This window comes from Macaca mulatta, chromosome 1 (assembly GCF_049350105.2).
Source record: "Macaca mulatta isolate MMU2019108-1 chromosome 1, T2T-MMU8v2.0, whole genome shotgun sequence".
Taxonomy (NCBI): Eukaryota; Metazoa; Chordata; class Mammalia; order Primates; family Cercopithecidae; genus Macaca; species Macaca mulatta.
In genome coordinates, this window is record NC_133406.1 from 25,584,195 (window position 1) to 25,598,913 (window position 14,719).

Sequence of the window (14,719 nt, forward strand, 5' to 3'; positions counted from 1 at the left end):
AAACTTTAAAAAGCTTTATAGCTAAGTCATTTCTGACACACATTTACTAAAAATATCAGAACAGTTCCTTGCAATACAGAGTAATGATTTTTTCAAAAAATTTGCTTTCTTATAATTTGGTTAAATAAATGACCCAGGTTTTCATTTTTGGGCTGAGATCAAGCATGAGAAGGAAATGTCTTAGAAAATGAAGACCTTAACAACTAACATAGATATTTTTAAATGGAATGCTCTTCTCATTAACTACAGCAAGTCTATATAAATGTAACTGGGAGTCTATAGCAGAGCAGCAGACTTACTCCTAAAGAGCCATATCATAAGTATTTTAGACTTTGTTGGCCAGGAGACAAAATGGAGACCATTATGGTAGGTACCTATATGACCATTTAAAATATTACATTTAAAAATGTAAAAACTTTTCTTAGCCTAAGGTTCATTTCAAAAATTGGCATTTGGCAGAGATCTAGCCCAAGAGTCATAGCTTGCAAATACCTGCTCTGTAGTAATCAGTATTATAGAGAGAAGTCAAACTATAGTCTGTGGTAAAATACCTCTGCTGGCAGAAATCCAGAGTTTAAAACAATGAAATATATGAATCGCCACATATTTGGGTTCCCTGTAACTTTGTGTAAGACAAGAACATAGAACAGTAAATGGGAAATAAATTGAAAAAAGACATAAAGAAATGTATGTTCTCTAATCATGGTGTTTAAAAAAATAAAATTAGTCCTAATGTCAAAAATAAGTCTGACTTAGGAAAAAAGCAAAACAAAACAAAAAAATAGTATGTGTATCTCTTAGTGATTTTATATACTGTATTTATTTATTTCGTTTTGTTTTATTTTTTGAGACAGGGTTTTGCCCTGTTGCCCAGGCTGGAGTACAATGGTACAGTCATAGCTCACTGCAGCCTCATACTCCTGGGCTCAAGCGATCCTGCTCCCTCAGTCTCCCAGGTAGCTGGGATTACAGATGCATGTTGCTGCACTCTTTATTTATTTATTTATTTTAGTTTTAGAAGAGACAGTCTCACTATGTTGACCAGGCTGGTCTTGAACTCCTGGCCTCAAGCCTCAGCCACCCAAAGTGCTGGGGGACTGCAGGCATGAGCCACCGTGCCTGGCCATATACTGGGTTAAGAAACATATATATATGCCCTTGGAATGAAAAGAGTGTGGTTGAGTTCTCTGTTCAGATAATCTTCATGTAAGTTTTTCTTTTTTTTCTTTTTTTGAGATGGAGTCTTGCTCTGTCACCCAGGCTGGAGTGCAGTGGCGCAATCTTGGCTCACTGCAAGCTCCACCTCCCAGGTTCACGCCATTCTCCTGCCTCAGCCTCCCAATTAGCTGGGACTACAGGCACCCACCACCACGCCCAGCTAATTTTTTGTATTTTTAGTAGAGACAGGTTTTCACTGTGTTAGCCAGGATGGTCTCGATTTTCTGACCTCGTGATCCGCCTGCCTCGGCCTCCCAAAGTGCTGGGATTACAGGTGTGAGCCACTGTGCCTGGCCCATATAATTTTTTTTTTTCTTTTACAATGCCAAATCTATTGTAAATTATTTGATGGCCTGGTTGGTAGCTGTTACTGTTTCTAAACTCAAGAGAAAACCTAAATTACTCTCTGAAAAAGACAAGCATCTAAGAAAGCTTCCTGAATAAGTCCTCACATAGTCTCTTGAATAGTTTTTAATTATATCCTCAGTTAGGATGATCTAATAATTTTTTCCCTAAAGAGTGATAATATTAACCCTGTATTGCCCTGTAATAAGTTTTAGAAGTATTATTTTCATAGAAATTTGGTTCCATATACCTGGACCATGGAGCATAGCCCTCACTTTTAAAGCCAAAATTCCTTGTACTGTAAATTTGGCAGCATTTATTCAGTCATCATTATAACCACGCTTTCCATGTTTCTCATTATTGCAGTTTACTCTTTATTAAAGAAAATTGCAGAGAGAAAAGAAATAGTCAAAGAGAAAGAACTGGACTCCTAGGAAGTTACAAACCATGTTATTCTTTGCTTATTTGTTATATAGTCTTGTGGTTAGGCCAAGTGAGTCAGCTTAGGGCTTAATTAGTTATTTTCCAAAGAGCTCCTCAGCTTTGAGGAGCGTATAGGTGTTCCCGTGGATGGCATTCGTAATAAGCCAGTGCAGTTTCCCATACTGTGACAGGATTGGGTTCTGATTTATTTAAAAGATAAAAGGGATTAAGTGCAATGTCTTCCTTCTATTTTATCTTCAATGAGTGTTTCTGTTCGCTTAATTTCTTCATATACATTTAGTTGACTGACATATTCCTTGCTTAATGCCTTAAGTCACAAAGGGAAACAAAAGTTTTTTTTAAAATTGAGATGATTGATGATTAAAAAAGGTGACCTTAATGCTTTAAATATTTGGTTCTTTGAAGTCTTTGTAAGTGATTTCAGTTATTGTGTTCCCTTCACTAGATTTAATATCAGAGGAACAACAATAGGTGATAGAATAATGAGGTAATTCAGTATATTCCTTCATTATTTTTTTCTATGATGGATTTGCCAGGTCCTCTTTTGCCACAGCTAACCACCTTTCCTATTAACAGTTAATACTTCCTTTGAACTTACTGAACTCTAAGTGCTAAGCATTGTAAAGCAGGTCGCTTTCCACAAACTATATTTAGCTGCATGCACTGCATGGGGATAGAATGAAAAGAAATTTCCTGTGTGCAGATATAACTGATGTTCACTTCAAATGTGTCATATGACAAAGTAACTATAATCTGAAATGATGTACTTTAAATATCAGTTACTCTTTTTGGATATTTTGTTGAAGAATGCAATTTATGTTTTTTTAATTTGATTGGGATAACAATTATCAACTTTTTGTTATTCATATATACTCCTTTTCCTTGAGCTCAATAACTAAAAATGTACTTAAGTCTAAATCTGTGTATAGGTTTCTGATTTTTGAAAGAAAGTTGTTTCCTTATAAATAGTTTAGAAATAGTGTCGCATCAAGATGATACATAATCCTCAAGCACTTCTCTAATTCTGACAATGGGGTATATTTTTGGGTAGATCTTTAAAGTGAACCTCAATCACATCAATCACCTACTCAAAACCTGGTTTGCTGACAAAAGCAACCTTGTACTTAACTCTAGAGGCATGTATCTGTTATTTACATCAGTTTCTAAAACAGAGTTGAACATGAAACATATAGCAACAATCAGAAATGTAAAGTTTGTAGAGTTCCCAATGGAAAATGCAGAAGTCATGAAATAAGCCAAAAAATATAATAGATGTATGGAAATTTCTGGTTATGGTTCATTCTCAGGAGGATTCTCAACTACAAGTCTCAAATTTGTTTTTGCTTCTCAAACTTGTTTTATTTTTGTGTTGTTGTTTCTAGCCTGTTTTAACATTAAGGTATATTTGAAGTAACTTTTTCAAATTATTACTAGTTACCACTTTCTTTTTTTTTTTTCCCAAGGTGTATACTTGCTCTGTTGCCCGGGCTGTAGTGCAGTGGCACAATCCCAGCCCACTACAGCCTCCGCCTCCAGAGTTCAAGTGATTCTCCTGCCTCAGCCTCCTGAGTATCTGGGATTACAGGCGCCCACCACCAGGCCCAGCTAATTTTTGTATTTTTAGTAGAGACAGGGTTGGTCACCATGTTAGTCAGGCTGGTCTTGAACTACTGACATCAAGTGATCTGCCCATGTTGGCCTCCCAAAAGTGCTGGGATTACAGGCGTGAGCCAGTGCACCTGGCCTAGTTATCACTTTCTAATTAATTATATGACAATAAAATGGAATTTGCTTTAGAGTTCTTTGATATTCTGATTTATACTTTTTATCCCAAGTACACAAAGCTGGTTTCTGCTTTCATAATGAAAATTGCAACTATAAAGTATCATGATGCTTTGAGTTTTAGAAAAGCTAAAACACTAACGTGGAGATTATCATGAACTGATAAACAATGGTAAAGCAGAAAATGTAACAGCAGAAGAGTGAATGAGGTGAGACTCATTCTTCTCTACCTCATTTATTTCTTATGTAGAGATTATCTGGTGGAAGCTTCTAATTATAAGGCAGTATTTTCCTGCCACTGAACACATTTGTTCTGCTTCTCCTTTTAGCAATTGGAGATGTTCAAAGAATGTAAACTGCTTAAGATAGACAAAATTAAAAAAAAATCACAGATGTTTATATCTACTGTCCATTATGACTGGTCTTCATTAGGGACTGTCTTACAGTGTTTGGGGAATGTGATTTACTGTAATCTGCTAAGATTCTGAATGATAGGTGCCATATTTCTTTGAATAGTAAATAAAGTGGTAGTCATCCCCTACTTTTATTACCTCATCACCTCTTTCCTGGTCTATTGAGGGAGTTCTCCAACTCTTTCTACTCCTGCTTTCAGTATTTCTCCATTGTTTATGATATAAAGAAGAGACAAACCCAGCTTCCTTGCCTGGTATGTAGGGCACTTCTTAATATAGCTGCTGCCAAAAATTGGTCATGCTCTCTACATTGCCATACTTGGAGTGTCACTGGATACATTCAGAGGACTATTGGAGTTCTCTGAATACATTATACTGCCTTAAGCCAGTGTGTCTTTACATACTCTGAGCCTTCTAACAGAAAAGACCTCCCATCACTGTTACCATCATTTGGGTCACCTCATCTTTCAACATCATCTTAAGCTACTTTTCCTGGCCCATATATTCCCTAATCAAAAATATGGGCCCTTATATACACCTACTGTACTACCTGTCAGAGTTCATTGTATATTTGTATGTTTTCATATATAAGAATGTAAGCACTTTTAAGGACAGTATAATACATACAGGCACACAGAAATAAAAGTTGGCAAAGACACCTTTTTGTCAAAAACTCTAGCTAACTAAATTTTTATTCGTATCTCCCTGCATGATATGGGTTTTTGCTTTCTTTCTCTGCTTCCTGAAACGTGAATGAGAAACCAGTGAATTACTGTTTCAGGGGTCCCACGGCCTCTCCACACATTTGATTGCTTGCTACACTTCAATCATGGCTATAATTTATTATGGCAAGGAAAAAAGATCAGACAGAGTGGAAGAATCCAGGCACAATGTTCCACTGTTCTCTCTTTCAGAATGTGCACCTCCCTTCCCAATAAAATACAGTAATACTTGTGTAGTTTTTCTGCCCTGGTGAAACCTGCTTATAACTCAAAATCCAGGGTGTTTACTGGGGGCTGGTCATGTAGACACCTCTGCCTGTGTGCCTAACCACAGTCACCTGAATTCCAGACCCAGAAGGAAAGTAGGTGTTTACCACAAATCATGTTACTTTTGCAGTTTACGCAAGCTGGCCCCGCAGGGTTGTATCCCAGGCAAGCAGAGCAACGTAACATGCCAAAAGTCAAGTTCTCAGACACCAGCCAAGGGCCAGCCTTATAAGCAGACCCTTCTAAAGATAGCAGCATCAGACCTGCTATCCCTTACTTTTGTTTACTAATACATTGTAAGGCAAAGAATCCAGTTTCTTGCCCCCACAAAAGAGCAGAAACAGCAAGATACTGTCTAGCAACCTATCTCCCTCACTTATTTCAGATGCTTGTAAAGATACGTGTTGAAATGACAGAAGTTCTAACATATAGACCTTTTTTGTTGATAAAGCTAGATAACGCTGATGTATTAATAGTATCTTAGTTCATTTCCTGTTGCTTATGATAGAAATCTTCTGGGTAATTAATAAAAGAAATGCATTTTTTACAGTTACGGAGGCTGGGAAATCCAAGGTAGCAGGGCCACAGAGCCTTCTGGCTAGCAAGGACTCTGCAGAGTCCCAAGCTGGCACAGGAGATCACATGATGAGAAGGCTAAGCTCAGGCTTCTCTTCCTCTTCTTATAAAGCCACCAGTCCCCACTGCCATGATAATCTGTTAATCTATAAGTAGATTAATTCATTCTTGAGAGCAGAGCCCTCATGATCCAATCACCTTTTAAAGACCCCACCGCTCAATACTGCCACATTGGGGATTAAGTTTCACCATGAGTTTTGGAGGGGACATGCAAACCATAGCACATAGCTTTTACTATAAACCAAGTGTGTGTTTTAAAGCACTTAAAATGTTTATCTTTTAATAACTTTTTTCTAGACTCTTATTTATAGCATTCAATTGGACTGCAAACATTTTAACATTTATAATTTAAATGAAAATTTTAGCTTCACCCTGGCTGAATAATCACAGGTTGTATATAAGAAGATTCAAATTAATGAGGTTTTCTTTTCTAAGAACTGCTAAGCTAATATAAGAAAAATATATACATAGTGTAAATTAAAAGAACTTACTGGGTTTTTGTTTTTGTTTTTGTTTTTGTTTTTTTTGAGGTGAAATCTTGCTCTGTCGCCCAGGCTGGAGTGCAGTGGTGCAATCTCGGCTCACTGCAACCTCTGCCTGCCGGGTTCAAGCAGTTCTCCTGCCTCAGCCTCCCAAGTAGCTGGGACTACAGGCATGCACCACCATGCCCAGCTAATTTTTTGTATTTTTAGTAGAGATGGGGTTTTTAACTTGATATACTGAAGAACAGTGTATTCAGAATTATAATGAGCATTTCCAGTGAACCATAAATACATGGAATTTAATCTATTCTTTTAATATCCTTTTTCTTATTTATGCCTGGAGAATGCATCTTTAACACATACGCATAGCAACTTTAATTCTTATAGCAAAGTTTTATAGTTACTGTGAAAGTAGAGACATAGAAATGTAATAATTGTTGCAGAGACTCTTCTATTGAAGGAGATGGTGGTGAGGATAGCTTTCCTATGTTTATAAGAACCTAGATCTTCAGTCTTTGAATTGAAAAAAATCAAGCTCAAGTTTTTTATAATAAATTCACACTCAATTTATTTTTGAGTGGAATAATTTAATTACAAAATTAAGAAGATGAAGGTCACTGTTGTCCAAAGTGTTCTGATGCTCTACAATGTGGTCACAAAATTTGGGAAATACTACATTGTGTATACATCTTTGTGAGATTCACAAGAACTTGTGGCATAATAAAGCCTCTGAGAAGACTTGCAGCAAAAAAACCTCTTTAAGCTTTGTTTAGTATATCATTTTCCACACTTACTTTATCATAAGCCTATTTTGTGGAATACCTACAAAAATCCCAAGTTTGAGAAGTGCTCTGTTTCCAGATTATTCTAACTACATTCTAGACAAGTATTGAGTTCCTTAGAAACCTGGACTAGGAGAAGCTTTTATTTCCCTTTAGTGTTTCACTGTGTGTTTTGCATAGCAAATAATTTCTTTCTACGAATTTATTCAAAATTCGCCTGCTATAATTCTAGTCATGTTCTTGTATTCTATCCATAGTACAGTATCCTTTATATAATAACCTTGTTTGGTAACTGAATTACTTAAGTCATTTCATTCCTGGTCTATCCTCTCCTAATCTTTGATTATGCTGTTTTTCCCACCCTAAAAAGTCTTTGTTCTCTTGTAAGGTATTTTACTCATACCTATAATATCAGTTAATTTGTGCCCTTCTACCTATGTGTAATGGTGTTTTATGAAAGGGTTTACCATCTTGAAAATGGTATGCAAAGTAATTCATTTTTTAGTGCTCTTTAATGAATTTCTCCTTATTTTAGCCTAGTTTTTTACTAAATGTGACTAGTACTTTTAAAAGGGGTTTATAGACTGTTTCATGTAACTTCATACTTTAACCTTGGCGTTATCTCCAAGATTCCAGATTTCCTGGAATATGCAATAGTAAAATACAAAGTCAGGAGTCTACGTTTTATTTTCTTAGGTTAGTTGTACATCCTTCAGATTTACTGTCTTTTTCTCCATTAATGTTTCTTCCAAATAGAATAATAATTGATACTTTGAGCTGTTTTGTTATTACTTTGAAATTGCTGGATAATCAATTTTTTACCTATTATTTTGTTACTTCAATAAACCTCTTATGTGCTAGATACTCTGATGGGTGCTGGTGATAATGATAACACAACGCCTACCCTCGTTGAACTCTCAGTTCAGTGGGATACACAGACATATATACATAGTTACAATACAGTAATTGCATTGACAGAGCTTTGCAGGGCTTTGAGAGTATTAAGGACCCCCTCATCTAACCTGAGGAAGGGGAGAATTGTATTTTTATAATTCTTGGTTTATGACACACTATTATTGTTAGTTCATACTTGGTTCCTTTTCTTTCTTTAGATACCCACGAGCCCACCAACCAATCCAAGAACTAAAAAACTCGCTGTAACTTAAATCTACCTGTTCACCCTATTTTGTCCATCTGCCTACCACACCAGTGGTAACCAGTGTGTGAATGTTATGGTTATCATGCCTTGCTTTAAAAAACAAAACATAAACATATAAACATAAATTTTTACCCACTTTTGAACTTTAAATAAAAATGATGTCATACTGTATACGAGACTGGGGCTTTTTTTTTTTCTCAGATATTATCTTACTATGATTCATCCATGTTATATGTAGCTCTTGCCCAGTCATTTTTACTGCTGTCTAATAATAAGTTTGACTAAACCATAGTTTATCCATTTTCCTGTTAATGGACATTTAGGTTGTTTCTAGTTTTTGGTATTAACAGTGCTGCTTTGAGCATTCTCAAATATTTCTCCTGATAACAAAGTTTTTCTTGGGTATATACCTAGGAATGGACCATTTGCAAAATAATTTAAAATTGTTCTCCAAAGTGGGAGTGTAAATTAAATACAATATATAACAATATTTTTTAAAAATCATGTTTATTCACATCACTGATTCTTGTTGTCACATATCTTGATTTTTCTAATTGATTTGGTGTACAGTAATATCTCATGGTCTTGATGTTCGTTGCCCAATTTACAAAGAAGATTATGCATCTCTTGTTTTTCAGCCTGATCTCTTGATCTGTTTGTTTGTTTGTTTTTGAGATGGAGTCTCGCTCTGTCACCAGGCTGGAGTGTAGTGGCACGATCTCAGCACACTGCAACTTCCACCTCCCAGGTTCAAGTGATTCTCCTGCCTCAGCCTCCCAGGTAGCTGGGATTATAGGTGCATGCCACCACACCCGGCTAATTTTTGTATTTTTAGTAGAGATGGGGCTTCACTGTGTTAGCCAGGCTGGTCTCGAACTCCTAAACCTCAAGTGATCCACCTGCCTCAGCCTCCCAAAGTGCTGGGATTACAGGCGTGAGCCACTGCACCCGGTCCTGATCTGGTTTTCTACTGGGTTGTTTTAATTGAGTTGTTTTTCTTTTCCTTATTGATTTATAAGAATTCTTAATGCATTTTTGATACTAATCCACTATCATGTATTAGTGCACAAATATTTTTTCTATTTTATGATGTTTTTCACTGTTTTTAGGCTGTTTCTTGATGAACCATTTTTAATTTTCACATAGTTAAATTTTATCGATCTTTTATGCATATCACTTTATTTTATTTACAAAGTCCTTATCTGGAATTTTAAAATTTACCTATATTTCCTTTTGAAGTTTTACTTTTGACATTTAAGTTACTAATTTATTTGGGAATGATTTTTGTTTATGATGTATATGTGTAACTTTTCCCTGCCCCATTTAGATAGCCAGTTTTTCCCCTGTTCATTTATGAAATGGTGAATTTTCCCAGTGATCTGCTATCCCACGTATGTCATATTACAAAGATTTATATAACACAAATCTGTTTCTAGGCTGTTTTGTTTCATCAGACAATTTGTCTCTCTGTCAGTATCATACTTTTGTAATTATTATAGCTTTGTAATAAATCTTAATGGCTGCTAAGGCAAGACCCTTCTTTCTCTTTATTCATTTTTAGAAGGATCTTGGCTATTCTTTGTCCTTTGGTTGATTTTATTAAGTTCTACAAATAAGTCATCAGAATATGCTTATAGTTGTAATAAATTTGTAAAATAAATTTGGGTGAAAATTGTTTATCTTTACTATACAATGTTATATCTACAATTATTTAGACCTTTTTTTCTTTTTTCCTTGAGACAGGGTCTTGCTCTGTCACCCAGGCTGGAGTGCAGTGGCATGATCACGGCTCACTGCAGTTTCGACCTCCTGGGCTCAGGCAATCCTCCCACCTCAGCTTCCTGAGTAGCTGGGACCACAGATGTGTGCCACCACTCCTGGCTTATTTTTTTTATTTTTTCGTGGAGATGGGGTCTCACTATGTTGCCCAGCCTGGTTTCAAACTCCTGAGCTCAAGGGATCCTCCTGTCTTAACCTCCCAAACTGCTGGGATTATAGGTGTGAACTGCTATGCTCAGCCTAGGCCTTTTAGAAAATATCTTTCAGTAACATTTTATTTTTCTGTGAACAAGTTTTACACATATTTTTTGTAACTTAAAGACACTTTTGGTTGCTGTTATAAATGCATTCTTTTTAAAATTTAGGCTAATTGTCCCTTGCTGATATTTAGAAATGTAGTTAACTTGCATATGATTATGTATCCAGCCACATTCCTTTTCTGTTATTTGTATTAATTGGCCCATAGATTTCTTGAGTTTTGGTTTTTGTTGTTGTTTTGAGAGATAGATCCTTGTTTTGTTACCCAGGCTGGAATACATGACATGATCTTAACTCACTGCATCCTGGAACTACTGGGCTCAAGCCATCCTCCCACCTCAGCCTCCCAAATAGCAGGGACTACAGGTGTGTACCACCATGCCCAGCTAATTTTTTTCACCTTTTTTTAGAGATGGGCTTACTGTGTTGACCAGGCTGATCTTGAACTCCTGGGCTCAAGCAGCCCTCCTGCCTCAGACTCCCGAGTAGCTGGGATTACTGGGGTGAGCCACTGTGCCTGGCCTAGAGCATATTTTTTAAATGAACATTTATGCTTTGATACAGTTCTCATTTATTCATAATTATTACTACCTCATTTACTAATACAGCCTTAATTTTGTCCATACATCTTGTTTTAAATGATTTGAAGCTGGGCACGGTTGTTCATGCCTGTAATCCCAGCACTTTGGGAAGCTGAGGTAGGTGGATCACTTGAGGTCAGGAGTCCGAGACCAGCCTGGCCAACATGGTGAAACCCCATCTCTACCAAAAATACAAAAATTAGCCAGACGTGGTGGAGGCCTGTAGTCCCAGGTACTTGGGAGGCTGAGGCAGGAGAATTACTTGAACCTGGGAGGCAAAGGTTGCAGTGAGCTGAGATCCCGCCACTGCACTCCAGCCTGAGTGATAAAATAAATGGTTTGAGCTGCCATCTAAATTCTTGTTGCATAATTTTTTCCCATTTATAGCTCTTATGTCCTTTGGCTTAGCAACACAGTTATTTCTTCTACTACCTATAACTCTACTTTCTTAGCAAAAGAGTTTTTTCTTTATTAGTTTCTTGCTAATCACATATTTGTAACTGATTCATTGTTCCTTTTTCTTCCATTCAGAAACATGATAGAGAGATCCAAGCCTGTGTGTCTTAAGTATGTCTCTTTCGAGAATATTTGACCTCTCTACCCTTCCCATTCTCACCTCCCAATCAGAAAGAGATAGAGTAAACTAAACATGTCAGCTTTTCTGGGAGTTTCTAACTGTATCTAACTTAAAAATGTATGTGGAGATTCCTTTTTCTTTGATATACTTAGCATAGAAAAAAGTTTTTAAAACACTTTTTTAAGTAAGTCTGTGTAACTTAAAGTATACCATTTTAGTTGATGAAAAAGTAAACATCTTTTTATTATGAAAGTAGAAGTATATAATTGTTACATCATTATTTTAAAAATTGTTAGTCATAATTTAATGTCCATCTTTCCAAACCCTTTCTATGCATATATAGTTTTGTTCTATGAATTATTCTTTAGCCTGTGTTTTTGATTAAGCAGTATAATGGTGATATCTTTCATGTGGTTGTTTATGGATCATTCATATCCTTTTTAATGGCTGCATAAGTATTTCATTGTATGGATGTGGCATAATTTATTTAACCTATTCTTTCTATATGAGTATTTAGATTATTTCCAATATGTCTCAATTACAGTTGTGCAGTGAAAAAAAGTTTATGTATTTACATATTTAAATTTTTCTATAATATACATTTTTTTAAAAGTTAAATTGCTGAGTCAAAGCTTGTATTATTTTATTTCTTTTCAAAAATATATTTTACTGGAACTTTACACTATGGGTGGGAGTGTAAATTTATACAGCCACTTTGGAAAACCACAAATAGATCTTCAGTTTGAGAGTATCTATTAAAGCAGAACATTATGCACATACTGAGGTCCAGCAGCTCTTCTTCTAGGTATATATCCAACATAAGTATGTACATAGTTCGCCAAAAGACATACACAAATGTGGATAGTAGCCTAATATTAGTAATCAAAAATGTTGACAACCCAATGTCCACCAACAGTAGAATGGATAAATATTAATATATTTATACCAAGTAATACTCTGCAGCAGAAAGGATGAATAAACTACAGCCAAGTACAACATGGATGAATCTTACAAACATAATTTTGAGCTAAAGAAGCTAGACACAAAAAAATGTATTATGCCACTTAATTAAAGTTCACAAGCAGGCAAAATTAATTCATGATATCAGAAGTCAGAATAATGGTTTCCTTTAAAAGGAACAGTAATGATGGGAATGGGGCACTTAGGAGACTTCAGGAAATCTGGTTATACTGTTTCTAAATACTGGTGCTGATTATATGGACCTGTTTTGTTTGCAAAAATTCATTGAGCTTTTTACCTTATGATTTTCAACTTTCCTGTATATGTGTTATATTTAGTAAAAAGTTTACAATATCTTTTTTATGTGTAAAAACCACTTCAAACTCCTGTCAGTAATGCCTGTTTTCCTGAACTCTTACCATTCTCATATACATAAAAGTCTTTTCAATCTAATAAACATTTGCAGATCAGTTTTTTGTTTTTATCCTATTGTTAGTGAGACTGAGCATCTTTGTTATCTGTTATGAGATCTGTTTTTCTTACTGATTTGTAAACTTTTTAAAGATTATGGACATTTGGTCTATTATGTGTCAAAATATAATATTTTAAATAAATTCAAACTGACAAAATTATTAAGTAATATGTGTTAGGAGAAGTTTACTTTAATAGTTAAATCAGTTTTTAAGAATCCTTTGTTCTTCAATCTCATTTCTGTCACCAAACCATTTCTTAGGAGAGTAAAATCTGCTTAATTAGTTCCAAATCCATTAAAATATGGAGTCCATAAAGAAGATGCTATTTGAAGGTCCTTGTTTTATTGCTTATATATTAATATTCTCTTTTTTTTGTTTTTTGTTTTTTGTTTTTGTTTTTCTTTTTTTTTTTTGAGACAGAGTCTCGCTCTGTCACCCAGGCTGGAGTGCAGTGGCGCGATCTTGGCTCACTGCAAGCTCCGCCTCATGGATTCATGCCATTCTCCTGCTTCAGCCTCCTGAGTAGCTGGGACTATAGGCACCTGCCGCCACACCTGGCTAATTTTTTGTATTTTTAGTAGAGACGGGGTTTCATTATTCTTTTTACCTAGAGTAGTCTGTTTTTGGAACTTCTTTAAGGAGTATTTTAAATAAAATCTCAAAATAGAATTCTATCCACTGCTATTATATGTTACCCTTAGTTTCTTTTCATTTCTCGTTATGTGTTTTCTTAATATGGAGAAGAGGGGAAAGAACATTGGATAAAATTTATTTATAGTAAAATTGCACATGAATTTTGTCTGTATTATGTTTTTATAAAATAGCCCTTTAAAAACCAGTTTGCCGCATGCTATTGCCTTTACTTTTCAACCAGTATCAAATTTCTAAGTGATCTTTTAACTAAAATACTTTGTTGTAGTAACTCAACTAGTCTTATGTCTCACTGTTGTGTCTGCCTTTTTATGCTTTTGGTTGGGGGTGCCTTATTGAGATAATATGTTCATGTATTTCCTAGATGTACTATATTTCCATCAGCTTCTCATTATCATTCTTTGTGAATATTTTTATTTATTTTTGCTTTTTAATATGTGATTCATAGACGCTCTGCTGTTGCCCGTATTCAGGAGTTCTTCAGACGGAGAAAAGAACGGAAAGAAATGGAAGAATTGGATACTTTGAACATTAGAAGGCCATTAGTAAAAATGGTTTATAAAGGCCATCGCAACTCCAGGACAATGGTACCAAATGTTCATGGCATTTTTTGGTGAAATTGCAGCTTCATACTATGAATGTTTTTCCATAATGATTTATCTTCATATATTGCCAGTGGGATTTCAGTATTACATTTATTAAATCTTTGGTTATCTCTTTATCCAACATGGTTCTTTTAGTCCTATAATATATTGTGAAAGACCATTATTTTTTACAAGAAAACTCTACTAAAAAAAATGTAGATTAAAAAATTTTTAGTTTATACAAGTAATCATTGCTTTTTTTTTTTTTTTTTTTTTTTTTTTTTTTTTTGCTCTCGCACATTTACTGTCTACCTGAAAAGTTTCTGGTAGATTTTATTTTTTTTTTTATTTTTTATTTTTTAGCTTGTATTAGCTTTCTTTGTTAGTTTTGGAGAGAAGGATTTGGATCTATAAAATCTAAGTTGATTGCAAAATATAGTCAGGCCACTTTTACCACTTTCAAGATCGACAAGTGAAAATTTGTTTTAGTGACTTACCAGATGAAATAAGAATAGACCAGAAATATCTCTAAAATCTTTTTGTAGTTTTTACAATCTACAAGTTTCTACACCCAGTGTGATATTAATTACTTAGTAAGAAAAGTTT

The 14,719-nt window shown here is 35.1% G+C and overlaps 1 protein-coding gene across 26 annotated transcripts in view; it reads left to right on the top strand.

The window, feature by feature from the left end:
• The window catches only part of DCAF6 (DDB1 and CUL4 associated factor 6), a 141,400-nt gene that overhangs the window by 115,619 nt on the left and 11,062 nt on the right, over nt 1-14,719 (top strand). For 15 of the 26 annotated variants that reach the window (XM_077999227.1, XM_028850120.2, XM_028850122.2 and 12 more), the window contains one exon: nt 13,978-14,116. In XM_077999227.1, the coding sequence (XP_077855353.1) occupies nt 13,978-14,116 (139 nt within the window). Of the gene's footprint in view, nt 1-2,452; nt 2,495-13,977; nt 14,117-14,719 lie in introns of all 26 variants that reach the window. The other 11 variants (XM_015125234.3, XM_015125249.3, XM_077999242.1 and 8 more) reach the window with 1 other exon arrangement.